The 27790-nt window shown below is 41.4% G+C and overlaps 2 protein-coding genes across 2 annotated transcripts in view; both read left to right on the top strand.

The window, feature by feature from the left end:
• The window catches only part of LOC131547208 (E3 SUMO-protein ligase RanBP2-like), a 67557-nt gene extending 50150 nt beyond the window's left edge, over positions 1–17407 (top strand). The window contains 5 exon segments of the mRNA XM_058787601.1: positions 1724–1957; positions 8756–8989; positions 11050–11130; positions 12136–12272; positions 16508–17407. Coding sequence (XP_058643584.1) covers positions 1724–1957; positions 8756–8989; positions 11050–11130; positions 12136–12272; positions 16508–16540 — 719 coding nt within the window. The 3' untranslated portion in view covers positions 16541–17407.
• A 2109-nt stretch (positions 17408–19516) lies between these two features.
• ranbp2 (RAN binding protein 2) overlaps positions 19517–27790 on the top strand; it is a 31848-nt gene continuing 23574 nt past the window's right edge. Inside the window, 13 exon segments of the mRNA XM_058786999.1 lie at positions 19517–19764; positions 21909–21976; positions 22070–22181; positions 22642–22794; positions 22869–23093; positions 24040–24182; positions 24399–24594; positions 24673–24964; positions 25048–25229; positions 26529–26710; positions 26791–26914; positions 27281–27442; positions 27554–27691. Coding sequence (XP_058642982.1) covers positions 19693–19764; positions 21909–21976; positions 22070–22181; positions 22642–22794; positions 22869–23093; positions 24040–24182; positions 24399–24594; positions 24673–24964; positions 25048–25229; positions 26529–26710; positions 26791–26914; positions 27281–27442; positions 27554–27691 — 2049 coding nt within the window. The 5' untranslated portion in view covers positions 19517–19692.

Here is a 27790-nt window from a genome sequence, read left to right as displayed (position 1 = left end):
GGACCTGACATGTGTTGTCTAACCCCAATAGAGTTGAGAATCTCAATGCTGATCTTTTTCATTATTAACATTATTAAAATCATTAAAATCACCAACAATAAGGACTTTATCTGCAGCCAGCACTAACTCAGATAGAAAATCAGCAAATTAAAGTAATGTAATCATCTGGTTTTAGCCAGGTTTCTGTCAAACAGAGCACATCTAGGTTGTGATCTGTGATCATATCTGTCAAGGTTTGGTAGAGGGATGAGGTGAGGTCTCAGTTTTGCAGGAGAGATGGGCTTTTTATTAATAAAATAAAATAAAGAACAAAGGACAGGGCAGGGCAGGGTAAGGCAAGGCAATATCAGGATACAACTGGGGAACATGCAACGACAAACTGGCACACAACTGCAAACACAAGGAGAATAAATAAGGAGCAAAGGAGGAGGGTAATGAGGGAGGACAGGTGGGGGAACTGAACCAATAATCAGATAACAAATGGGCGGGGTCAAGACAATTGACATGAGAGCACATCACATGGAAACAAGACAAAAGCCATGTGCTCACACGGAACAAAAACACAAGCACATGGCCAGCAAAACAATCACAAGCCATGTGCTTGAACAAAACAAGACACAAACAAGCAGCTAATGAAAAAACTCATAAGCCGTGTGTTCACACAAAACATAATATGAAAGCACGCAGCTGATAACACAAGCTGTGTGCAATAACAACACAAGGCAACAAGAAAAGCATGCGGCCAAACACAAAACAACACACGTGGACAGGAGAGCACACGGCCTGAGCGAACTCGAAACCGCACGCTCACACAAGACAGAACATGGAGTGCATCATGGAGTGCAACATCTTGTGACACACAATCATGATGCACAATCTGAATCGCAATCTTCGTGTGATCTTGATGGCACACAACAGTTTCTGTATGAGAAACCTGAAGGAGATCCAGCGAGAACTGTTTGTGGTGTATGGACTTTGAGTGTAATCAATAGTCCTGTATATTACAGTAAATATATTGGCAGCACAAGTCAATATAAAAGAAACCAGTTCTCGTTCACTCATTTTGCCCATCAGTGTGTCACTCAACTCTTTTCCACATATTTAAGCGTGGCTCATCATGGTCATCCGTGAGAGTCAGTACTGATGTGTGAGGAGCTGACTGATGCAGTGCAGGTCTGATGAGTGTGAGTAACGTATGAGAGCTGCAAATGCTTCATCTCACTGTTTGATAGAGAGCATGAGTGTTTGCATGTGTGTGTCTTTGTAGAGTTACTGATTTAACGTTGGGTGTAAAATGTGTGTTGACCAATGAAACGGTCAGAGTAGTTTTGTCCATCTGATGCATGCTTTGAAACTTGTTGGTTTCACATGACTCTGATTGCTTCAGAAAACACTACTCAACCAGAGGTGAGCACTACAAGGGATAGTTCATCCAAACATGAAAACTCAGTCTCATCCTTCCAAACCTGTACGACTTCATTCCTTCTGTGGAACACAAAATGAGATCATCTCAGCGTTTGTGTTTCACAGCAAAGTATAAAGCCATTGTGAACAATGTGGTTTAGACCCCAGTGACTTTGAAAAAGTGTCGTTTTGTTAGTGTTACAGCTGTAGAACTGCATGAGAGTGAGTAGATGATGGCAGTTTTCGTGTTGGAATGAACTATCCATTTAACAGTTGTTGTTGCATTAGTTAATCTAGTTTTTGTTTGTTTATTGCTCAGTTTCCTCACCGTCGGAGCAGAACACTGAGCTCCAGAAGCTGCGGCAGGCACAGGTGAGGTGTGCTCCCGATCTTCACAACACAGCACCAGTTCTTCAGGTGAAGCCTTCCCATGATGCAGCAGCTGTGGACACGAGCGGCGGCGGAGCAGAAGAGCGTCAGACAGACACACCGGTGGCTGACGGCAGCCTCTCTACCAAGAGAAGCAGTGAGAGCGACTCCAGCGAAGCTACAGGTGAGTGTCAGTTAAACCTTAAGAAGCTTCTCTCAGAGCAGTCTGATTCCTAATGTTTACTCCAGTAAAAATCATGTGAAATGTTTGCTTTGTTCTTGCTGAATAAATGCATTTATGCATCCTCTGTGCTACGAGATCCATGTCTGGATTCATTACAGTTCATCACTGAGAAGGTTTGATGACAGATTTAGTAGCTTTGTGAAAGAAATCAGACTCATGTATTATACGTATTTGAGAAGAAAATCGAAAAATGTTAGCTACACTCCAACTTGCATGTTTGCCGGTGTTTTCAGCACCTTTTGGCCTTGACCGTTCACTCCTTGGCAAATACTGAACACATTAAGCAGTACAGGAAAGTTGTACAATGCCGCTTGATCATCTTATTTATCTATATTCATTAATAAGTCCAAAATAAACTCAGCCTCCCATTCAGCCTCCCGTTCATCCTCCCGTACAGCCTCTAGAGGGTTCTGATCAAATGTTTCCTGAACTTTTTTACAGTAAAACGCCTCATACCTATCCACACCATACCTCTGTTTCCACTACTGAACCTCTCTCTTCATGCCTTACTCACAGCATCTCTTCACACCTACCTCTTTACTGAAGAATTTCTTGACTGCTTTGTCACTACCCATCACTCATTTTATTAATACATCTAAGTCATCTGGAAATGTACCATCTAAGCTTAAGATTGCTGCTGTCAGCCCAGTTTTTAAAAAGCATGGTCTTGATCCTTCATCCCCAAGTAGCTACAGGCCTATTTCAAACCTCTGTTTTCTCTCTAAGATATTAGAAAAAGTTGCTGCCTTCCAGTTACAGGCCTATTTAACAGCACACAACCTCTATGAGCCCTTCCGGTCTGGCTTTCATCCATTACATAGTACTGAAACAGCCCTGGTTAAGGTTCTTAATGATTGCCTCCTAGCTTCTGATTCTGGCACTTTTAGCACTCTCCTTCTGTTAGACCTCACCTCAGCTTTTGACACTGTGTGAGATACTCCTGTCACAGCTTTCGTAAATTGGAATTACTGGCACAGCCTTTGATTGGTTATCCTCCTATTTTACAGGGAGGCAACAATTTGTTATATACCAGAAATAGAAATCATTCACCAAATCCATCAGGTCTGGTGTACCTCAAGGTTCTGTCTTGGGCCCTCTTCTTTTCACAATTTATGTTACCTATTTTACAAATAATCAAATGCTATGGGTTCAGCTTCCACTGTTATGGTGATGGCATTCAGATTTATTTTAGCACACCTTCCACCTCAGTGTTTCCTCTGCCTACATTAACAACTTGCGTCAAGGAACTCGAGATTTGGCTGGAGGCAAATTACCCTTAATTTAACTCTGGTAAAACTGATAATACTGATTGGCTCTAAAGCTGTTATCTCTAAACTAACGAGTCAACTGATAGATTTGGTTGGTGACCTGATAATGCTCTCCATGACAGTTCAAAATCTTGGTGTTCTCATTGATTCCACTCTTTCATTTAATGGTCGCATTGGTAAAGTGGTAAAGACAGCTGTTTTCCACCTACGCAATATCCCTCGTATTCGATCCTCTCTCAGACAGCAGGATGCTGAAACTGTTATACAAGCCTTCATCACATCTCAAGTAGAGGTAGACCGAGTGGATTTTCCGATGGGTTTGACCATGGATTTTACTGATACCGACAGCTAGGCTGGACCACACTGGCCGATACCAATTAATCAACTGATAGTTTTTAGAATGGATACTGAATGAAAACTAAAATAATGCTTTACTATTTAAAAAAAAAAAAAAAAAAAAACTGTACTGAACCATAATTTGTAAATGAATGAATGAATGAATGAGGCATTTATATAGCGCTTTTAATGTGTATTGCAATACACCCAAAGCGCTTTACAATCATGTGGGGGGTCTCTCCTCAACCACCACCACTAAATGAATAAAAATAGTAATATTAATTTTAATCATGTAATTTAAGTTCATAGTTTATTAACTAATGTTAACAGACGAAACTTTTAAAATGTACTAAAATGTTAAACACTCTCTAACAAGGAACAATCCTCGCACAGCTTTCATTCATTTTAATGTTATATAAATTTTTTAATCTTCTTATTGTAAAGTGTGACCATTTCAATTCAACTGTCATGCTTAAAGATGGCCATCTTTAAATATCTACATAATGGACATAGCATTGAAATTACATACATATGGATATTGTATGTATACTCTCACACTTTATTTGCTTCTATTTTAGAACGTTTGATGATTATCTAATCAAAATAACAAAATATGTCAGTTGCACAGCTAGCGTAGCCAGAAATGTTTAAGTGGGTGGGCCTACATAAAACTGGGTGGGCCAGGTGTGTAGCATATGAAAACGGCATGTCAAATTGTCAACAAAAAATACAGCACCCGGTTCATTACAAAGTACTTCTAAAGCATGCATTAACATTAGTAATTTGTTATGTTAATGTTCATTTCAAAATTTACTAATAGGACATTATTAAAATTAAAAGTTAACATTTAAAAATGTAACATTGTTAACATTTGCCTGAGCTGGTTAACAAAGATGAATAAACGCGGTAACAAATGTATTGCTAATGTTATTTAATGCATTAACTAACGTTAACTAAAGGAAGTTTATTAAAAAGCATTACCTCAGTGTGAAACAACGGGGCTTCGCTGATGATTTCATAATCAAACGTCTCTGTCAGTTCACGCGCATCGAGGACCGCAGAAAGTGCGCAGCTGTAAATTATACAGTTTGTTGTGGCGACCAGGATCTAGCACAATGTTTATGTGTTTCTTTCCACAAAGGACGCATCTGTTTAGCGGATCAAACACTGTACCTATGCTAATATGATGGTTGGTTCAGAAGTTTCCGATCGATAAATCCAGCGCCCTCAGGTGGTCTGATTTATGTTTGCTTCACTAGGCTATTTTCAAATTTAACTTCACAAACGCGTGCATTTTACTATTATATCCTTACGTCATAAACATAACATTGTGGGTGGGACTAACAGAAACGGACGAATCATCATTTTAACAAGCGTATAATGATATGCACCTATAGGAAGAGGGAAAACTATGAAACGACCTGTAATTGACCATGAAAACAAGCGTTTAATATTGTTAATAAATAAAGTTTCAGTGAAATAAGCTCAATAAATGAAGCATACAGACTTTATTAGAGCCACAGAAAGACAAACGTTTCGCTGATAAATGCATAATACACAATTTTACAGACTGGGGTGAAGTCATTATGTGCATTAACAATGATTTGGGACAAATGATTAATCGCATCCAAAATAAAAGTTTTTGTTAGCGTAATATATTTGTGTGTACTGTGTATATTTATTATGTATATATAAATACACACTCATACAGTATATATTTTGAAAATATTTACATATAGTTATATTTATATTATATTTAAATCAATTTAATATACAAATATAATATATTTTTCTTGAGTATATACAGGCATGTGTGTCTATTTATATACATAATAAATATGTACAATACACCATTTGCAGCTTTATTAGAGATTAATAAAGCAATTAATTAAGCATTAATAAAGCGTACAGGCAGTGGTCAAAGCACAGGCAAGGCAACAGAGCAGGGCAGACAGAATCGCAAACATTAAACAGGCATGAGGTTGGGGCAGGTGGCAATCAAACATAGAGTACAGGCAGGCCAAGGTCGGGGCAGGCAGCGAACAATAACTGTAATCCAAAAATGAAAGCAATAGTCCAAGAGGCAGGCAGCAAGAGTTCAAAGATGATAGGCAGGCAGGGTAACAACAAAAGACTGTCCAAAATACAAGAAATGAACACTCAGTAATGTTCACCGGGGCAAAACAAGACTTCACAAAGGGCCTTGGCATGAGCGTGCTATAAATAGCTGGGGTAACAAGGTTCAGGTGTCAAAGGTGATCAGTACCAAGTACGGGGCTTATGGGAAATGTAGTGCGAAAAGAACTATATCAGAACTCCAGTGATGGAGCACTCTGATGGCCCAAAGAGGGAGCTATGGAGGTGTTCTGTGTGACAATGGCAAACTATGTAAAAGGCGCTCTGTAGCGCTGCAGGATTTTCTGTCGGCTACATTTAAATCCATGTTTGAAGTATCCTGCACTGTGTAGTGCGCAGTGTCACGTGTCACAACAAACGCTAGGTGTCGGCAGGGTTTCTGCAAGATTTTTAAGCTTAAATTCAAGACTTTTTCAGACCTTTTTTAAGACCTGCACAAATCTATTTAATACTATAGGAGTGGGGTAAGGCAATGTCTATAGTAACATATTAAGCTGTAAAATAACTTTTAAAAATCATGATTTACAGTTGAGATACAAGTTTTCACTAAAACAAAAAGTTTTATAAAATGATACACTTCAGGCTTTAAACCATTTTTAAGAAAATGGATGAGTCAAAAGTATTAGTTATTAAATTAATCTAAACAGTAATTATCAATAAATTATTATATTAATTAAATAACATATAAATACATTTTGCTGTTTATATTTTTATAATGCATTATCTTCTTATCGATCCACCAGTTAATATTTGAAGAGTTCATGTCATGAAACAGAAACTCAAGATCCAACTGCGAGTGAAATAGATAGTCTTTATTAGACAACTCCAAAACACAGCCACAGTAGAAGTGCATATAATCCGGCAGTGCAGAGTCTCCAGCTCAGGCAGAGAAATCACTCCGACCAGTCCGCATCCTCCAGGAATCAAGAACAGCAACCAGACGAAAACAGACTCAGGAACTAGAAGGACTGACAGAGAGCAAGACAGGACATGAGCAACAACGATCTGACAACACGCCACAGAAACGCCAGCCAGATATAGGCAGTGCAGACGAGCTACAACTGTGACCGCTCTGATTACCTCGTCAGGTGCGCGGTAACTAGGCAACGCTGACAACGAGCGGACCCACACACACAGATACAGAATGAGCACATGGACCCATGAACCGTGACAGTTCATTTGGAAAAACAGATAACTCCGTTTTTATCAATTTTCAAAAATCTAGTTTTTTTCATTGTGCATTGCAATTATTCTCAAACTGCAGTTGGGTTTTTTTGATTAGGCTAAAAATTACTCAAAAATACAGCTAACTAACACAATAAAACACAATAAAAACGTGATGGCATAATAAAAAACAAGATTTATCTGTTTTTGCAAATAAACTCTTCGTTTACAGCTAAGCATGTCAAAAACATGAGCTGATTTTCACTTTGGTTTAAACAAACACAGGCTTACTGAAAATGCACATTCATTCTCTGCCAACAGGTGGCGCTTTCAGAACAGCAGAAATATAACCGTTTCCCTGATAAAGACGGTACACAAAGCAGCGCAGCACTGCAGTTTGAAACGTGCAGTGCTCGTGTTTATTTCACAAAATCATAGCTTTTTTAAATGTAATCATCACATTAAGCCATATCACAATTTCTGTCCCCAAATTTAAGAACACTTGAAATCAGAATTAAGACTTTCTTGTACAATTTAAGACTTTTTATGGCCTTAAATTTGATACACCTAAATTTAAGGCTTTTTAAGGACCCACGGGAACCCTGGTCAGTGATTCCGCCTCTAGAGCCTGCTCTCACACTGTATAATGACAGCGGACCCTTCTCAGCTGCTCCAGTAACGGACACAACCCAGAAAAACTATTGGCAAAAATCCATGCCAATCCTCAATCACCTTCATTGGTTTCCGGTATCCTTGTGTATAACTTATTGACTTACTTCAGCCTTATGCTCCTGTTCGCTCCTTAAAGTGTCATGAAACCCCCCTGTTTCAGCACTGGTCTTTCAAACCTTAGATCTGAAAAAGACTCAAGAAATGGGCATGTAAAACTGTGGAAAAGTGGGAGAGTAGAGGGTGGGAAGAGGGTAGAAAACAACCAATAAAACACTACAATCACAACATCTTGTGACACACAATCATGATGCACAATCTGAATCGCAATCTTCGTGTGATCTTGATGGCACACAACAGTTTCTGTATGAGAAACCTGAAGGAGATCCAGCGAGAACTGTTTGTGGTGTATGGACTTTGAGTGTAATCAATAGTCCTGTATATTACAGTAAATATATTGGCAGCACAAGTCAATATAAAAGAAACCAGTTCTCGTTCACTCATTTTGCCCATCAGTGTGTCACTCAACTCTTTTCCACATATTTAAGCGTGGCTCATCATGGTCATCCGTGAGAGTCAGTACTGATGTGTGAGGAGCTGACTGATGCAGTGCAGGTCTGATGAGTGTGAGTAACGTATGAGAGCTGCAAATGCTTCATCTCACTGTTTGATAGAGAGCATGAGTGTTTGCATGTGTGTGTCTTTGTAGAGTTACTGATTTAACGTTGGGTGTAAAATGTGTGTTGACCAATGAAACGATCAGAGTAGTTTTGTCCATCTGATGCATGCTTTGAAACTTGTTGGTTTCACGTGACTCTGATTGCTTCAGAAAACACTACTCAACCAGAGGTGAGCACTACAAGGGATAGTTCATCCAAACATGAAAACTCAGTCTCATCCTTCCAAACCTGTACGACTTCATTCCTTCTGTGGAACACAAAATGAGATCATCTCAGCGTTTGTGTTTCACAGCAAAGTATAAAGCCATTGTGAACAATGTGGTTTAGACCCCAGTGACTTTGAAAAAGTGTCGTTTTGTTAGTGTTACAGCTGTAGAACTGCATGAGAGTGAGTAGATGATGGCAGTTTTCGTGTTGGAATGAACTATCCATTTAACAGTTGTTGTTGCATTAGTTAATCTAGTTTTTGTTTGTTTATTGCTCAGTTTCCTCACCGTCGGAGCAGAACACTGAGCTCCAGAAGCTGCGGCAGGCACAGGTGAGGTGTGCTCCCGATCTTCACAACACAGCACCAGTTCTTCAGGTGAAGCCTTCCCATGATGCAGCAGCTGTGGACACGAGCGGCGGCGGAGCAGAAGAGCGTCAGACAGACACACCGGTGGCTGACGGCAGCCTCTCTACCAAGAGAAGCAGTGAGAGCGACTCCAGCGAAGCTACAGGTGAGTGTCAGTTAAACCTTAAGAAGCTTCTCTCAGAGCAGTCTGATTCCTAATGTTTACTCCAGTAAAAATCATGTGAAATGTTTGCTTTGTTCTTGCTGAATAAATGCATTTATGCATCCTCTGTGCTACGAGATCCATGTCTGGATTCATTACAGTTCATCACTGAGAAGGTTTGATGACAGATTTAGTAGCTTTGTGAAAGAAATCAGACTCATGTATTATACGTATTTGAGAAGAAAATCGAAAAATGTTAGCTACACTCCAACTTGCATGTTTGCGGTGTTTTCAGCACCTTTTGGCCTTGACCGTTCACTCCTTGGCAAATACTGAACACATTAAGCAGTACAGGAAAGTTGTACAATGCCGCTTGATCATCTTATTTATCTATATTCATTAATAAGTCCAAAATAAACTCAGCCTCCCATTCAGCCTCCCGTTCATCCTCCCGTACAGCCTCTAGAGGGTTCTGATCAAATGTTTCCTGAACTTTTTTACAGTAAAACGCCTCATACCTATCCACACCATACCTCTGTTTCCACTACTGAACCTCTCTCTTCATGCCTTACTCACAGCATCTCTTCACACCTACCTCTTTACTGAAGAATTTCTTGACTGCTTTGTCACTACCCATCACTCATTTTATTAATACATCTAAGTCATCTGGAAATGTACCATCTAAGCTTAAGATTGCTGCTGTCAGCCCAGTTTTTAAAAAGCATGGTCTTGATCCTTCATCCCCAAGTAGCTACAGGCCTATTTCAAACCTCTGTTTTCTCTCTAAGATATTAGAAAAAGTTGCTGCCTTCCAGTTACAGGCCTATTTAACAGCACACAACCTCTATGAGCCCTTCCGGTCTGGCTTTCATCCATTACATAGTACTGAAACAGCCCTGGTTAAGGTTCTTAATGATTGCCTCCTAGCTTCTGATTCTGGCACTTTTAGCACTCTCCTTCTGTTAGACCTCACCTCAGCTTTTGACACTGTGTGAGATACTCCTGTCACAGCTTTCGTAAATTGGAATTACTGGCACAGCCTTTGATTGGTTATCCTCCTATTTTACAGGGAGGCAACAATTTGTTATATACCAGAAATAGAAATCATTCACCAAATCCATCAGGTCTGGTGTACCTCAAGGTTCTGTCTTGGGACCTCTTCTTTTCACAATTTATGTTACCTATTTTTCAAATAATCAAATGCTATGGGTTCAACTTCCACTGTTATGGTGATGGCATTCAGATTTATTTTAGCACACCTTCCACCTCAGTGTTTCCTCTGCCTACATTAACAACTTGCATCAAGGAACTCGAGATTTGGCTGCAGTCAAATTACTCTGACACTACACTACAACCTCATGCATAATACAGTGCAGTGATTGGATCATAAGAGTTAATTCTCATGAATAATACTGAGAAAAGCTCGGAAAACTGATGACATAGACGCATACTCTCCAGCCACGGCACCCAAACACCACTGCAAATTAACGCATTTACGTCACTTTTTGTGACATTGGTTCAACTTTGCTATTTGAACCGGAAGAACGAAATTGCTCCAAAAAATGAAACAATATCCACTTTTACCTTGATAATAGACATAATGAGTGATATTGTTGTTTTCACAGATGTGCAACCTGTTCATACATGTTAACATCTCAAAAAATGTGTTTTAGGGTTTCATGACACTTTAAGATCTTGTAGCGCGGGACTTTCACCCTTATGTGACTACGGGAGCCAGGTCCTTCAGTGTTGTGGCTCTCGGGTTGTGGAATGCTTTTCCTCAAGACATCCTCCCTTCTCTCTTTCAAAAACCTCATGATGCAGCCCCAATTATTTTACCACAAACAGATGATTTTCTTGCTGTTAAGAGGAGCAATGTGAAGATGACAGTTTAGTCTCTGACATTACATACAGACTCATAAACGGCAATAAATGATTTTGCTGCAAAGCACATCTGACTGTATGTAATATAATGACCTCTTGTTCTTACTGAGGTCAGGCTCAGAGACACTCACTCAAACACACTGATCATCTGCTGAATGCTGTTTGCTTTCCTCCTGCAGGTCTGTCTTTTGGATTCACATCTGCGGGTTGGAATTTATTTGCAGAACTGGCAAAGGCTTCAGGGAAATTTGGAGAAAAAGGTGAGTCTGTTCACCTGTTCACCTGTGTTTCCCGCTTCACCAGTCTGATTCATTAGACAAAAAAGTGAAGCGGGAAAAAGTGGTATCGGTGCATCCCTAGTTATTTGTATTTTAATCTAATTTTATCTGTTTGACTTCTGAAAACACCGTCCTAACACAGATTACAACTGTTCATCAAATGTCAATGATGAACAGTTTCCATGAAGACTCACTCATTTCTGCATTTCATAATAATGTATTTTCTGGACAGGCTGTGTTTTCTGATGTCTTGTTAGCGCTCAGCCTTATTTTCAAAACTTGAGACCAAGCTCAAACATTTCAAACACTGTCATAAACATCTTATCCTGTAAACAAACCATTCATAATGTCTGTTTTTTGTGTGTGTGTGTGTGTGTGTGTGTGTGTGTTCACTGGCAGCAGTAATATGAATTGTAGGGGTATGAATCATCACTGGTTTCACGATTCAATTTGATTACAATCATGATTATTGTGTTTTTAAATAATTACAAAATAAATTAATTACTAAAATAATTACTTTTTTAAAAACTAATTACAAATTAATAAATAAAAATTAAGAATTTGACCTACTAAATATAGCTTCAAGACATACAAGAAAATATAAAGTAATGGGGAAAAGACAGTTACAAATGATAAACAAAAAGTGTTTTCAGTATATGAGAGTGCTTTTAAGTGTCTGAAAGTTTACAGACAAACATAGTGATGGGTTTTTCTTTTTTCCTCAGCATTATTGCTGTTTGATTATGACTGATGAGATCATAGACAGCGGCAGTTTTAATAGGCTGCGTTCACACTAAAGCTCAGAATCAATTCTGAAATGTTCTGAATCAATTCTAGAATCGTTGAAGAGAGAATCGCATCGAGAATCGAGTATTTCCAACACCGCTAATGAGTCAGTATTATGAGAGTGCTAGTGTGGAATCATACTGCTGCTGTCAGCATCGATGTTAGCAGTATGCTGTTTTCATCACGTGTTTATTTCCACAGATGATAATTTCTCATGGTCAGGCACAGGAGCCACAGTCTTTGGAAGCACAGGGACACAAAAGGAAGGAGAAAAAAACAGCCATGAAGCAGAAGCGGAGGGCAGCGATGATGAGACGCCGGTCGTGTCTCTGCCTGAGGTGAGCGTTTGCTGTGATGCTGTGCTCCTCGTGTCAAATTATTTAAAACTAAAACCATTGAAAAAGATTTATTATTTGAAATAAACATTAGCTGAAAATATTTTAGTTCAAGGAGCTTCCAGGACACCATTTCTCATTTTCCTTTCATTTGAAGTACATTAAATAACCGTTAATAAATAAACTAAAAGTAATAAAAACTATATAGACCTATTAAAAAATAATAATAATAATGACAAAAACAATAAAGGTACTAATAATTCTAAATTAAAGTGAAAACAGAAAATATCAACAAAAAGTACAATTCAGTTTTAATACACAGCTCAAAAAAATATAGTGACTGATAAATCTCACGTCACTGATGGCGTTGTGATTTTTGGATCATGTGTCACTTATGGTGCGTTTATGAGTCCGTCAGATGATCTGTTACCCTGCACAGCTTAGTTCAGAGCACCAGACAAGGACTTTTACCTTGACAGCACGAGAACACTCCTAACAGGGGTTATTCAATCATTTACAATTAATGCAAACTGAAGGCAACTGGTCAGCTGATTTATCTGAAAGATTGGTGAGATAACGTTAACTTGTGGATCCTCTTATTGTATCATCAACACAAAGAAGACACAAGTGTGATAAAACACATTTATTAACAAAGGATGAGCAAGAAACTAAATAAATACCATGAATGATACGGGAATAAAGTGCAGTGAGTAAGTTGTGTGTTGCTGTGACAAGGTTATGTTATCTTATGGAAAAAGAAACAGACTTGATCCCTTTATCTCTTTCCGATGAGGAGGAGATTGCAATCTGGCGCTTCTCCATTTCCGTGCTGTGATTGGCTGCTTCCATCAGAGCGGGGGACACAGTGCGGCCCACCCTTCTTTCCTCCCGTGGAACTTAATTTGCATAGTTAAAAAAAAAAAAACACACACATTCAGAAAAGTGTCACTAAAGTTCTACTGATGCATTATTCACTTACCAAACCACAACCAGAATACCTTTGGCAATATTACGAATGCGTTAAGTCCAGATATGATGGAGAAGACCGAACTGTCATGCATGCATTCATTTGTCCATTAACAGTTTGCGTAAGATGTTGCACTACACATCGCTGTCTCTGAGCAATTAGTTCTAAAACATCAGTTTTAAGATTTGGAAACAGTCATGAATGGATTTGCTTGTATCTGTGTGATTTCTCTTTCTTTCACCCACTGCTGCTGTGTCCAGAGGTCTTTATAATAATTTAGAATCTATTTATGAAGGACAACCACAGATTTATTACTTTATCAATTTATTACCAGCAACAGATAAATAGGCTTTGAATTATGTGCATTATCACAATATGCAAAAGTGTGTGAATGTATTTAGATGTTGACACTTTAAATCTACTGAAGAACAAAAAACGCAATTTACTCGTACTATAACATTGTTTACTATAAAACCAGTGACCATCTATGTAAACTCTTATGCATTGGCTGAGCAAAAACGCCCTCTCTAGAGGACAACTGCAGTCCACTAGAGGGAGCCACAGGATAAGAAATCTTTCAACTCCCCTCATTTACTTTCTCCTTCACTCAGTTAAATTTACAAATAATTGCATACTTTTCCTTTATGCTGCCAAGCAAAGCTAACATATTTGATCATGAGCAGGTCAGGTAATGACTATCAGAGGTCAGTGTGAAGGACGCTCGGGACAGTTGACTGATCTGTCACTGCTCCGATGGGGCCACTGGTGTGTCCTCACGAAACGCTATCATTTGCAAGCTTTTTTAAGCCTTGCCAATTAAAACATCCAAGCGATTCGTGTCATCTGCTGCAGCTTCAGGGGCAGACTTACGAAAACACGTTTCATATCTCCTTTAGTGATTCACATTCAGTGCTGCGCAAGAGTTACACAATAGCACTGGTCATCAATAGAAACACAGCGTGATTTTCAAAACGTCGGTGCTTCGCAACACTGACGGGTGAATTTATGAATGAATGTGAAAGTTCTGTTACAGAACGATGTTGTTACATATCCTTGAGCTTTTTTAAGTGGGTATACTGAAATCTTTGACCTTTCCTAGTGTATATACGGCGTATACCTGCATATCATGTAGACTACACCACTGCCGCCTTATTCTGTGTAAGAAGCCACTTCATCTCACAGAAGGATTTATTTCAAACACTCGATTGACGTTATGAAGTGAGTTTGGAGTAAAACATGTTATTAAATGTGGTATTTTCACCTGCTTTCAGATACAGCAGCATTTACTACACAGAGCCGTAGTTCACTGAGAAGCTACGCAAACAGCTGTCATTATCGCGAACGATTTATTCGATTTCATAATAGTGCAATAATATCATCTGCCATTTATTTATTTTTGCGTGACTTGTCAGTGAACTACGGCTCTGTGTAGTAAATGCTGCTGTATCTGAAAGCAGGTGATGGCTTCTCAAACCAACATTTAGTTTGTCCACAAACTTTAGGCTCTAGCTGCAAATCTTTCACTCATCATCCTTCTGTATCAGGATAGCAGCTGGTAAAAGGAGGTAGACCATATTAGCTGCAACTAATATGGTCACATTTGCAACCAAAAGTATAAATATTTTTGCTGGGATCAGCACTGGCAACTACATAAATTTGCCCAAACTTCACTCCAAGTGATGCTGACATAGTTATGGCCCATGATATTGGCACAGATTCTGTGTAATAAACAATTCTTTGTGACTGTATAGTTCTCAAGTTGGAAAAGACGTTATTTCCCATTTTAAGTGAACCTTCCCAGGACATATACAAGTTGGATTAAAATGCTGATAACGACAAGAAAAGATGAGACATATTGTCAGTGTGACTGAAATTTTAAAGTGTTGAAAACAAATAAATAAACGCGTTCAATGGGCCTCATTCATGAAACTTGTGTAAATATATGAGTAAACTTTGAGTAATTTGCGCGTAAAACAGACCTTCCCGAAAACTCTCCTCCGGATTCACAAACGCTTCATAAATGTCTGATTTGATAGTTAAACATGCGTATGTTAATGAATTCCAATCATTCGTAAATAGGGTGCTCGTGCACGCTCATTCACAATTAGCATAATCCCCGCCTATTAATTACAGCGTGTCCAGGAACGCAGTGGAATATTCTGGTCTGCTTTCTCAGGTTTGGCTCCAGTATATTGCATAAATGCAATAAAGACTAATAGGCCATATGCCTAACAATAAATATTCAATAACGTGTGTCCACCAAAGGGTGTACATTTCTCTCGTACCAACTAACATTTTGAAAATACAAACATTTTCATGAATTCGAAAGGTTACGTCAGAACAGCTTTACGAACGCTTTAACACACAAATTTGTTCTGCTCGTGTTTCATAAATGAGGCCCGGTTAGGTTTCTGTGGCATTCTGTGTTGATGCCTTAAGTGATTTTTTTTTTTCTTGAGTAAAAGTGCAGGTATTCTAATAAAACATTACTCCAGTAAGAGTATTAAGTACTCCTTTTCAGTTTTACTGAAGTAAAGTGCAAAGGTATTTGACTTTTGATGTACTTCAATATTAAAAGTAAAAAGTACTGATCTATTGGTTTATTTTGTCATTTTAACTTGCATAATAATAATAATAATTCCTTACATTTATATAGCGCTTTTCTAGGCACTCAAAGCGCTTTACATTGTGAGGGGGGGGGGTCTCCTCATCCACCACCAGTGTGCAGCATCCACCTGGATGATGCGACGGCAGCCATAGTGCGCCAGAACGCCCACCACACACCAGCTTACTGGCGGAGAGGAGACCGTGATGAAGCCAATCAGTGTATGGGGATGGTCAGGAGGCCATGAGCGAATTTTGGCCAGGATGCCGAGGTCACACCTCTACTCTTTTCGAAAGATATCCTGGGATTTTTAATGACCACAGAGAGTCAGGACCTCGGTTTTTAACGTCTCATCTGAAGGACGGTGCTTTTTACAGTATAGTGTCCCCGTCACTATACTGGGGCGTTAGGACCCACACAGACCACAGGGTGAGCGCCCCCTGCTGGCCTCACTAACACCTCTTCCAACAGCTACCTAGTTTCTGACCAGGCTCAGCCCTGCTTAGCTTCAGTGGGTGACCGGTCTTGGGCTGCAGGGTGACATGGCTGCCATACTTGTGTATATACAGTATATACTTATATAACCTGACAATACTGACATAAAAGTCAACAAATCTTATTAAAACAATTTAGTTTATATGCAAATATTCTTTCTTTCTTTCTCAGGGGCTGGCGGAAATAAGTTCATTTGCCAACTGAGAGAAGACGCCGCCGATCCTGGCTCCAGGCCTGTAGGTGGCGGAGATGCACACGTGACGTCTGTCAAGCACCCTTACTGTCAGTCCTGTGTCCTGTGTCATGTGTCATGTGTTCCCGCCTCTTGTTTCCTTATTTGGTCTTGTTCCTGTCCTTGTTCTGTGTGTTTATTAGTTTATTCAGTTCAGGTGTGTGTAATTATCTGTTATTGTCATGTGTATTTAGTTCATGCTTGTTTAGTTAGTTTTCGTCTGGTCTACTCGTTACTCCTCGGTGTTCCTGTCTGAGTCAGTCTTGTCTTGTCTTGTCTTGTCTTGTCTTGTCTTGTCTTGTCTTGCCTTGCCTTGCCTTGCCTTGCCTTGCCTTGCCTTGCCTTGCCTTGCCTTGCCTTGCCTTGCCTTGCCTTGCCTTGCCTTGCCTTGCCTTGCCTTGCCTTGCCCTGCCCTGCCCTGCCCTGCCCTGCCCTGCCCTGCCCTGCCCTGCCCTGCCCTGCCCTGCCCTGCCCTGCCCTGCCCTGCCCTGCCCTGCCCTGCCCTGCCCTGCCCTGCCCTGCCCTGCCCTGCCCTGCTTGAGTTCATTAAAGACTATTATTTTGAAGTTTATCCTCGTCTCCGTGTTCCTCGTTCCTCCCTGCTGTGTGCACCGTGACACTTACAAAGCAGCAGAAGAAGAAGACAGAAAGGAAAATGCATTGAAAACTTGGATGATTAGTTCTTAACTCTTTCCCCGCCAGCTGTTTTTAAAAAATGTTGTCAGCCACCGCCAGCATTTTTTCACGTAAATTTGACGGCCCTCAGAATATTTTCTGCTATGAATATATGAACATATTATATATCAAAATAAAGATGTGTTCATGTTTTATCACCACTTGAATGCACATAGGTTTCATCAGAAATACAACATTTTGGACAAAAAAACTGAGAAAAATGCATTTTTATCAAAGTAGTGCATTTTCAAGCAAAATGCATTCAAATGTCATATTCTTTCACCTGTAAATATTTATATGCTAGATTATATATATATATTAAATGTCTTTACACGCAACGTGTACAGAAGATATAAGGCGTATACACGTTATTGCGTCAATACACATTATTTCGTGTACAGACGTTACCGATATAAAGTTGTTTCAACGTTTCACTGTCAGAGATTCAGCATCGAAGGGGTATGTCTTATTACTGGTTCATAAAAGAACATTTAGATGTTGGTTCTATTCACAGAACTATAGCACAAGAAAAGTTATTGAAATGGAACAATTGAGAAAAAGCTTGCAAAGCATTACAAAGATTGTGCAGTTTACCGCCCCCTAGAGGAAAATATTGCACTTGTTTTGATCAAGTTTGACATTCAGAAGTTTAAATACATTTTTCCAGCAGGATTTGGCACCTGCCCACACTGCCAAAAGCACCAAAAGTTGGTTAAATGACCATGGTGTTGGTGTGCTTGACTGGCCAGCAAACTCACCAGACCTGAACCCCAGAGAGAATCTAAGAGGTATTGTCAAGAGGAAGATGAGAAACAAGAGACTAAACAATGCAGATGAGCTGAAGGCCACTGTCAAAGAAACCTGGGCTTCCAGACCACCTCAGCAGTGCCACAGACTGATCACCTCCATGCCACGCCGAACTGAGGCAGTAATTCAAGCAAAACGAGCCCCTACCAAGTATTGAGTATTTTCCCGCCAAGCAATATGAAATAAAATAGGGCGCGAGTGTGAGTTGTTTAACGCCAATAGAGTTCAGAATGTCTATGAATGCTGATCCCAACTAATCTTTTTCATTATCAACATGGATATTAAAATCACCAACAATTAGGACTTTATCTGCAGTCAGCACTAACTCTTATATGATTGAAATTATATGATCAATCATTAGAAAGAGTGACAGAATTCAAATATCTTGGATTAATCTTTGATGAGAAATTAACTTGGAAGAGGGATATTAAAAAATGAAAACAAATGCAAAGGCATAATCATTAATAAATTGCATGACTTCAATAGCTAAGTCTGAATGGGGAGCAAGAAAGAGCACACTGTTACATGTATTCTAGTATAGATTATGGGTTTATGGGCACAATTTGATTGTTGTGAATATAAAAAGAACGGAGGGAATAGTTTTGGATGGAAATATGAACAGCGGGTCAAGGATTGTGGTCTGGAGAATAACATGCCATTAAATGGTGCATCGGCCTGGGAAAAAGCAGAAGAGATATAGTAATAGTTATGAAATCAATGTTTTTGTGAGAGAAATATTTTATTCTTTTATACAGATTTGTACAGATGGATCCAAAGATACAGTAGGAGTGTATTCCAAGATTTGAGACAAAAAAAGCCAAATGACAAATTGTCTGTATACTCTACAGAATAAACTGCTGTGATAGTAGTATTGCAATGAGTAGAACAGGTCAGACAAAATAGGAGTGTAATTTACTCCGATTCTTCATCAGCTCTTAAAAGTATAATGTCTACAAAAACGTATCTAAGAGCTTCATCACTGTCCAGACTGAAAGTAGAGGGTTTAGTTTTGTTGGGAACATCAGAACTGATAAATTAGCGAAAGAAGCATTAAAGAAAAACTTGGTGGATATATCAAGGTACCTCTGGGAAGAAGTGATGAAATCAGTAATTAACAGGAAAATAATGAGAAGATGGGAAAACAGCAGCACAGGTGGGTGGTAGCTATTATAATATTGTAAAATCAGTAGGGAAATAAATAACATTTTTATGGAAGGCATAGAAAGGAGAGATTTAGATTAAGGCTGAGACACAGGACTCTTGCATTAAAGGAGAAGCACGGAAAAGTGTGATGAATGTGATGTTGTAGAAACAGAGCATGTGCTTTTTAAATGCAGTAAATATGATGAGCAGAGCCAGAGCCAGCTGAGCAACATTATTCATTTATTTATTTTTAAAGAGTCAAAAACAGCAACACAGATTCATCACTGTGTGAGTAAGACGCCGCTCGCTCCCGGCCAGCAGGCGGCGGAGACGCGCACGTGACAAGCATCACCAGCAGCAGAAGAAGAAGACAGAGCGGAAGTCGCGCCATTGCTCGATCGTGCGTCTTTCGCGCGTGAACAGAGAGTGATAGGAGCCGCAGATCCGCGCTTCAATGATCAGCTTCTGAAACAGCGACGCAGAGTGTGTGACAGCAGCCATGAGGCGGACTAAAGCGGACGTGGAGCGCTATATCTCTACAGTTCAGAGCGCCTCGCCCTCGCAGAAAGCGGTAAGAACAGCATAACGGGCCTAATGTTTGTAAATCAGTCATAGTTACCGATCACCGGACGCTTTCTGTCACTACATTAACTTACACCGACAGAAACACCACAAACTAGTGAAACATTGCCGAGAGTTTGCGGAGTTAACTTACTCTGAGAAACACAAACTCTGTCTGTAACTTCTAACAGCTCGAGACTGATGTAATCTGAGTTATTATTGTGTCTGTATGAGTAATATATGATGAATCCTCTGCTGTCAGCTTCGTCTCAGCTGATGAAGTCCAAACGTCTGCAGATTCAGTTTCTGTTCTCCAGAAACACTGCTAATGACTCGCACAGTTTGATTTGGTGGGTGAGGTTCAGCTCCCGTCATGCACCTCGTGTCAGACTGCTTCACTGTGTTGTGTAGAGCAGAGAGTGTTTCAGTTAGTGTGTGTGTGACAGATGTGCATTCATTCAGCAAACGTGTTAACACTTTTTCACAAATACCACCTCGACAGAGCATAAAAACCTTCTTGTGAATTAAACCTTATTAATTTTAGAAACTTAAAAATGTATGTATTTGTTGCTTTTTTCCAAATTTGGTGCTTCCATCCATCATCATCATCACACAAACACACGTGACTAAAGACAGCAGCTCATGACACTGAACCGAACCGATGTGAGCGTAATGAACTAGAACAGTGCTTCTCAAACTGGGCTACTGAACAAAACACATTTAATTATATCCCAGTCTTAACTGAACACGTTTCTCACAGGCGGAATATATACACACGTGCTTCCTCTAGTGTACAGATCAAATGTTAGAATGCTCCTCTGTTTGCTCACGTGTGTGAATCAGTGTAAACCGTGAGAGATGATGCACGCTCCGTTACAGAATAAAAGAGGAAAAGCTGATGGGTGAGCTAATACGAGTGAACGGAGAGAGGGTCGATGTGCGTCCGCTCGCAGCCAGAGATCTTCAGGCAGGTGTGACGCGTGTCCCGCAGGTGAAGACGCAGACCCGCTGCGTGCCGTGATGCCCGCGGTGGCCAAGCGGCACCTGCCGGATGTTGTGTGCTTCTGTAACTGAAACCTGGCAACCACAGACATGCCCAGAAGCAGAATAATCACCTCTATTCTTCACTTTCTGTTGAGTTTTTCCACTGAAACAGATCACGCACCAGAAGTCTGATCTCTCTTCATGTCTGTGGTCTCCTGTGGTTTTAATATTGGTTTAAGATTTAAAGATAAAATCAGACTCTCTCTGATACAGCCAAACATCACAGAGTTACGCAAATCATATCAGCACACTCCTCTCATTACACACAGAGTCGTTTACTGTAAAAAATACGATATAAATGATGTTTGATAAAAAGGGAGTTACACTACCAGTCGGGTTTTTGAACATTTTTAATGTTGTTTTTAAAGAGTTGTCTTCTGCTCACCAAACCTGTTTATTTGATTCAAAGTACAGCAAAAACAGTAACATTTTGAAATTTTTACTATTTAAAATAAGTTTTCTATTTGACTGTAATGTATTTCTGAGATGCAGCTGTATTTTCAGCATCATTACTGCAGTCTTCAGCGTCACATGATCTTCAGAAATCACTCTGATTTACTGCTCAACAAACATTTCTGATTATTATTATATTAGCAATATTTAGTACTTTTTTTTTTTTTCAGGATTCTTTGATTTATAGAAAGATCCAAAGATCAAGAATGATGATGATAAAGACCTTTATAATGTTACAAAAGATTTGTTTCAGTTATATGCTGTTCTTCTGAACTTTTTATTCATCAAACAAACTTAAAAATCAAATCTACTCAGCGGTTTTCAACATCATAATAATAAATGTTTGTTGAGCAGCAAATCAGCATATTAGAATGATTTCTGAAGATCATGTGACGCTGAAGACTGCAGTAATGATGCTGAAAATACTTTTAAATGTATTCAAATAGAAAACAGTTATTTTAAATAGTAAGAATATTTCAAAATTGTACTGTTTTTGCTGTGTTTTGGATCAAATAAATGCAGGCTTGGTGAGCAGAAGAGACTTCTTTAAAAAACACAAGACTACGAGATTAGTTTAAGCTCATTAGCATGATGCAGTTGCTGTGGTCATTAGGGTGTTGTGTCCTGACCCTGAGTCTGTGATCTGTGTTTCTGCAGAGGCCAGTCAAAGGATTTCTGTTTGCTAAGCTATACTTTGAGGCTAAGGAGTATGACCTGGCTAAAAGGTAGGCTGGTTTCTGTGCTCTTTCTGCTTTGTCTGATGTCTGGTTCCTCTCGGACGAGCTGATGTTTCTCTCTCTCACACACTTCAATGGCAGACATGTTTCGGAGTATCTGACCGTCCAGCCGAAGGATCCTAAAGCGCACAAGTTCCTCGGGCAGCTGTTTGAGCGAGACGGAGAAACGGAGAAAGCTGTGGGATATTACAAGGTTTGGACTCTCCTCGTTTGCTCACGCATGTTCTCCTATTACACGGTCTTAAACACACTCTTGAGCTTTTGAGTTTAATGTGATCGTGCATAAATCATAGGGCTGGAAATAAATATCCATATAAGAGTGTTGTCAAATATCTGTTCAGCAGTAGTATTCTGATAGAAATATCTGGAGTTGTTTGTGTGCAAATTCTTCTGCAGTCTGGACGCACTGCTAACAGGCTGTTTTCAATCTGACACACTGCAGTCTGTGTTTTAATGAAGAGTAAAGTCCATTTCAAAATGTGTTCATTTATACGTGAGCAGCTCATGATCCGATTTCTTTCCAGTTTCCGCCGCTTCCTCTGTTTTCAGTGTTGTTGTACCTTGTTGTCAAATGTGTCGTTCACGTTCCAGTGCGGCGTTGGAGTCTGAGTGAGATGTGTACTTTATGTAATGACGATGTTTGTTTGACTCAGCGCTCGGTGGATCTGAATCCGGCTCAGCACGATCTGGTCCTGAAGGTGGCCGAGCTGCTGTGCAGTAAACCCGAGCACGACAGCCGAGCCGAGTTCTGGGTGGAGAAAGCGGCCAGGCTTCTGCCGGGACACCCGGCCGTCTTCAATCTGAGGGTGAGTGTGAGCTAAAGAGCTGCAGACGTCCGCCGCGCTGCTCTTCTGTGTCTCACGCGTCCTCTCTGCCGCAGGAGAAGCTTCTGAGCGCTCAGAGCGGCTCTAACCAGCTGTACGAGCTGCTGCAGTCGGAGCTCAAGCTGCGGCCCGCAGACACCTACATCAACCACAAGCTGGTGCAGCTCTACAGCGCCGACGGCCGGCACGAGGACGCCGTCAAACACTGCCTCGCCGTGGAGAAGGCCGGCGTCCTGAGACACTGTCTGGAGTGGTACCAGCTGCTGGTCAGCACCCTGCAGGTACAGCATCGCCGTCCTCACGGTTTCTTACAGGGGATGTTTTTAGCTCCCAAAACTGTCAGCTTAAGACTTCTGTTTTAAAACATATGATGGTTTAAATGAAACCTGAGAGACCTCTGTCCCTCCATTCAAAGTCCACTTAAGCACTACTTTGATGCTTCAAAAAGTTTGTAAAGGCATCATAACAGCAGTCCATGTGGTTTAATCTGATCATGTGATGTGATCAACACTGCAAAAAATGGCTTCTCTTACTTCGTTTTTTTGTCTTCTAATCAAAATACCTAAAAATTCTTAAATCAAGATACTTTTACTAGATAAGCAAGATTGTCTTGTTTCCAGGGGGGATATAAACTAAATTAAGTGCATTTTGCTTAAAACAAGTAAAATTATCTGCCAGTGTGGTCAGTAAAATATTCTTAAAACGAGCATTGTACTTGCCCCACGGACAGATAGTTTACTTGTTTTAAGCAAAATGCACTTAATTTAGGGCTAAGTCATTTTGCTTATCTAGTAAAAGTATCTTGATTTTAAGAATTTTTAGATATTTTGTCTAGAAACAAGACAAAAATATTAAGTAAGAGAAGCCATTTTTTGCAGTGAACAGATTAAGTTCACACATAAACGTTGATGAACATGCACATGTCGAGCTCGTCAGATAAGGTAAAGCTCAGACACAAGAGCATGTCATTGGGAGTTCCTCACTGTTCATGGACTGAATCTCTTTCCTTGAAACACATGTAATGTAAATCTGAGCATTGTTTTTTGGGTTTGTGACATCATGACTTGTTTTTCAGTAAATGAGTGAGAAGGTTGTTTTGCGTTCTGTATGTTTTCATGCACGTTTATCATGAAAGGTTTCAGTGGCTCATGGGAAGTAATCTTCCTCTCTTCTGATCTGTGTTCCTGTACTGTGTAACCCGTAACGCTTCACTCTGCTGTATTTCAGGAGTACCTCTGCCAGCCGAGCGTGTCGTCGAACGAACAGGCGTCACGCAAGTTTCACAAAGAGCTGCTGCTGGCGCAGTGCAGCCGCGTGAGACTGACGCTGGCGCTGAAGGGCTGTGAGGAGAGCACCGCTGCGCTCTGGAGGTACGCCACGTAACACGCACGTTAGCACGCCACAATTACAGTCACTCTGCATCGAAATTAATCGCACGCTGAAACTTCAGCTACTGAATGTGATTCGGCCAAAGAAGTTCGGGAGGTTTATTTGTTTTTGTTTGTTTTTTAAATGTCCCGCACTGATTGGATGTCATGTTAATGTTGGCGCCGCTCACGGTCGTCGTTGTCTTTGTTGCGCTGCAGTTTTGACTGTGCGATGCAGGATCTGAAGAACACGGCCACGAACACACCGGACGAGCTGGCGGAGGTGTTCACGGAGATGAGGGCGCACCTGTACCTGTACGCCGGGACGCTGCTGCTGAAGAGGGCGCAGGACGGGGCGCAGCAGTGGAGGGGCGTGCTGGATCTGGCCGCTCTCTGTTATCTCATATCCTATCAGGTACGCCGTTTCCTCTTCCTCACGCGCTCGTGCCGTGTGATCCTCCACCTTACAGGGTCTCATCTGCTTCTCCCTCAGGCTCCGAGACCCAAAGCCAAGAGCTTCAAGAGTGAGCAGGCGTCCCATGAGCCTCTGGAGCTGCTGGCCTGTGATCGTCAGAGTCAGGCGGGTCACATGCTGCTGAACCTGAGCCGGGACGTGGAGCAGCTGCTGAAGGACGTGGTGGAGGTGTTCGGGAACCAGAGCGGTCTGTTTGACCAGCTGTTCGGCGCACAGACGCAGGAGCGCCTCTCCTTCATCTGCAACGATGACATCCACATCCTCAGCGTACACGCGCCCAAAGCCGCAGATCTGGCCAAGTGGGACAGCGGTGAGTGTCAGACAGGAGCGCCAGTGAGTGTGTTGGGTCTGCTGTAGATGCTGATGCAGTGTGTGTGTGTGTGTGTGTCACAGGAGCGGTGCTGCTGCATGCGGGTGATCTGCAGCAGCTGACGTGGCTCGGCCTGCAGTGGGCACTCATGGGTCAAAGCGTGAGTCTGCAGGACTGGCTCAAGCAGCTCTTCCCTCGCCTCACGCTCGAGACCTCCAAACTGGACACCAACGCGCCGGAATCCATCTGCCTTCTGGACCTGGAGGTGCGTTCGCTGCTGTAGTTTCTTCCACAGAGGAAGATGCTGGTCTGTGTGAAACAGGAACAGGGTCTGACGCCAGTGTTTTGCTGATGTCTGATGATTGTGTCAGGCTGCAGCTGTAGGTGACCGGGCCTTTCTGAAATACTTAATACAGTAATTTAAAGTGCTCCTTGGTGATTCATAAAATGCAAGTCAGTGGCTGCCCGAATTTGAGAATTAAAAAAAAACACATCAGGCAACACAATCAATATATCATGACTCCTGAAGGTATGTTGAGGTCTTATGAAGTGAATTGATCGTTCTGTGCAAGAAACAGAACATTATTACCTGTAATCCAGAGCCTCAGACAGATGGGGAAATACGATTCGGACAGTTCGATTCGGTGAACTGGTTCAAACAGCTTTATTCACGTCAGCACCAGTTATATGTAGCACAGCTGTGCTCCCGGTGACCCAGTTCGATTCCCATCTCGAGGTCCTTTGCTGACCCCCCCCCTCCACCCAATGCTTTCCTGTCTGCTCTCTACTGTCCTTTCCTGTAATTGACCATTAGAAACTATAACTTTAGTTTTGTTTCATTCATCATTTCAATATATCTTCAAGAGTCACAGGTATTAATTTTGAGTTCCCTATAAATGCGTGTTTTGACTCTCAAAGTGCCACTGACTGGCATTCCATGAATCACCAAGGAGCGCAGTTTCAGCTAAAAATCTTCTTTACTGTTCTGCTGAAGAGAAAGTCACCTCCTGCATCTCGGATGGCCTGAGGATGAGTAAAACAGCACATTTTCATTGTTAGATGACCTGTCCCTTTAATATCTATAGTTGTGTAATCCAGTAAAGCTCCAACTAACATGCAGGATTGTCATGGAACTTCAACAATCTGCTGATCAGTTATCGAGAACTCTAGCTTCTGTGGAGTCACGTGTGTTTCAGTAGCGCTTTATACAATACAGATTGTTTCACAGAGAAGCAGGAAATTAGTCAATGATGCAAGCGTAATCAAACATTCAAATTCTGCTGTAAAGCAGCTCTACAGAAGACAATAGATTCATTATTCAGCTGCTAAATTTAATTTATTTTGTTCTCCTCTGAGAGTGTCAGTGCAGTTAATTTGATAATATTACTGATATTAAGTGTCTTTTAAAGCCCAGCTGAGCAAATCAAAGCAGGTGAAGTCTCCCGACCCGTGCTGCGACCTGTGTGTCCCATCTGACTGCATGAGGACACAGACGGACACATCGGTCCAGGCTGTGATGTAGATCTGTGTCTGATGGCAGCGGTGCTGATTGTGTGTGTTGCAGGTGTTCGTGTGCGGCGTGGTGTTCTGCAGTCAGGCGCAGCTGCAGGAGAGGGCGAAGATTGCGTCCTGCGCTCAGCCGCACGAGCCGCGCTGTCTGCCGCTGCACATCATGAAGCTGCTGTCGTCTGACAGGCAGAGAGAGTGGTGGGATGCCGTCTACAGCCTGATTCACAAGAGAGCGCAGTGAGTGACTCCTCATGCCGCTTGAGCTGTGTGTGTGTGTGAGACGTCATGTGTTCCTGACTGCAGTGTGTGTCTCTCAGGCCCGGGACGTCTGCTAAACTGCGTCTGGTCGTTCAGCACGGTCTGGGCACGCTGCGCGCCGGAGAGAAACACGGCCTGCAGCCGGCGCTGCTCATACACTGGGCTAAACATCTGACTGACGCGGTACGTCCTGATGAGCAGCACCCTCGTCACCTGATGTCATACACTTCATTTCTTACATCCATCGCAGGCAGCAGCTCATGCAGTCTGCTGAGGGAATCAGCTGGACACATGTGCTTTCACACGTTTTGGCACAAAATGATTCATAGTTTTTGACTTCATTAGTTTTGGCCACATTTTAGAGTCCTAGTAACAGTTTCTCTTTCTTTAATAAGTCTTTATTCGCCCTCCACAAATTAAGTTTGCATGCACTGCTTCATCAGTAGTTTTGTCTTGCTTTCCAATACAAATATCTAAACATCCTTAATCAAGATACACTTACTGGAGATGTAAAATGGAGTCTTGAGAAATTGTGTGTGTGTGTGTCAGGCTGAGCGGGTGAACTCTTACTACGATCAGAAGGAGTACGCTGGCCGCAGTGTGCACTACTGGAAGGTTGTGCTCCCCCTGCTGGAGAAGGTCCGACACAAACGCAGCATCCCTGAACCCCTCCAGCCCATGTTCATGCACTTTCGGAGCAGAGACATACAGGTATGTCCATTACTTCTGTCCTTTGGCTGCTTGGATGCTGTGCGTGGCTTCCTGCTGCGGTCTCTTTGTTTTCTGTTGTCATGTCATCTCTAATGGTGTTTTGGACGTTAGCTGTCTCAGGTGCGAGTATATGAGGAAGATGCTAACGTAAGCTTCGCCGCACTCCTTGACATCGAGGGCAACACAGAGGAGGCCATCGCGAAGCTGGAGCAGCTCAACAGCATCTCGTCTAACTGGCATCTGGCGAAGGTAACGGCGCAGTCACACTGACTCCGCTTCAGCTCTCCACAGATCCGTCTGAAAGAGCTAGCGCTGTGTGTCTGACGGTTTCTGACGTGACTCGTGTGT

Source organism: Onychostoma macrolepis, chromosome 09 (assembly GCF_012432095.1).
Source record: "Onychostoma macrolepis isolate SWU-2019 chromosome 09, ASM1243209v1, whole genome shotgun sequence".
Taxonomy (NCBI): domain Eukaryota; kingdom Metazoa; phylum Chordata; class Actinopteri; order Cypriniformes; family Cyprinidae; genus Onychostoma; species Onychostoma macrolepis.
Note: the sequence above shows the minus strand (reverse complement) of the source record. Positions and strands in the feature narration are given on the sequence as shown.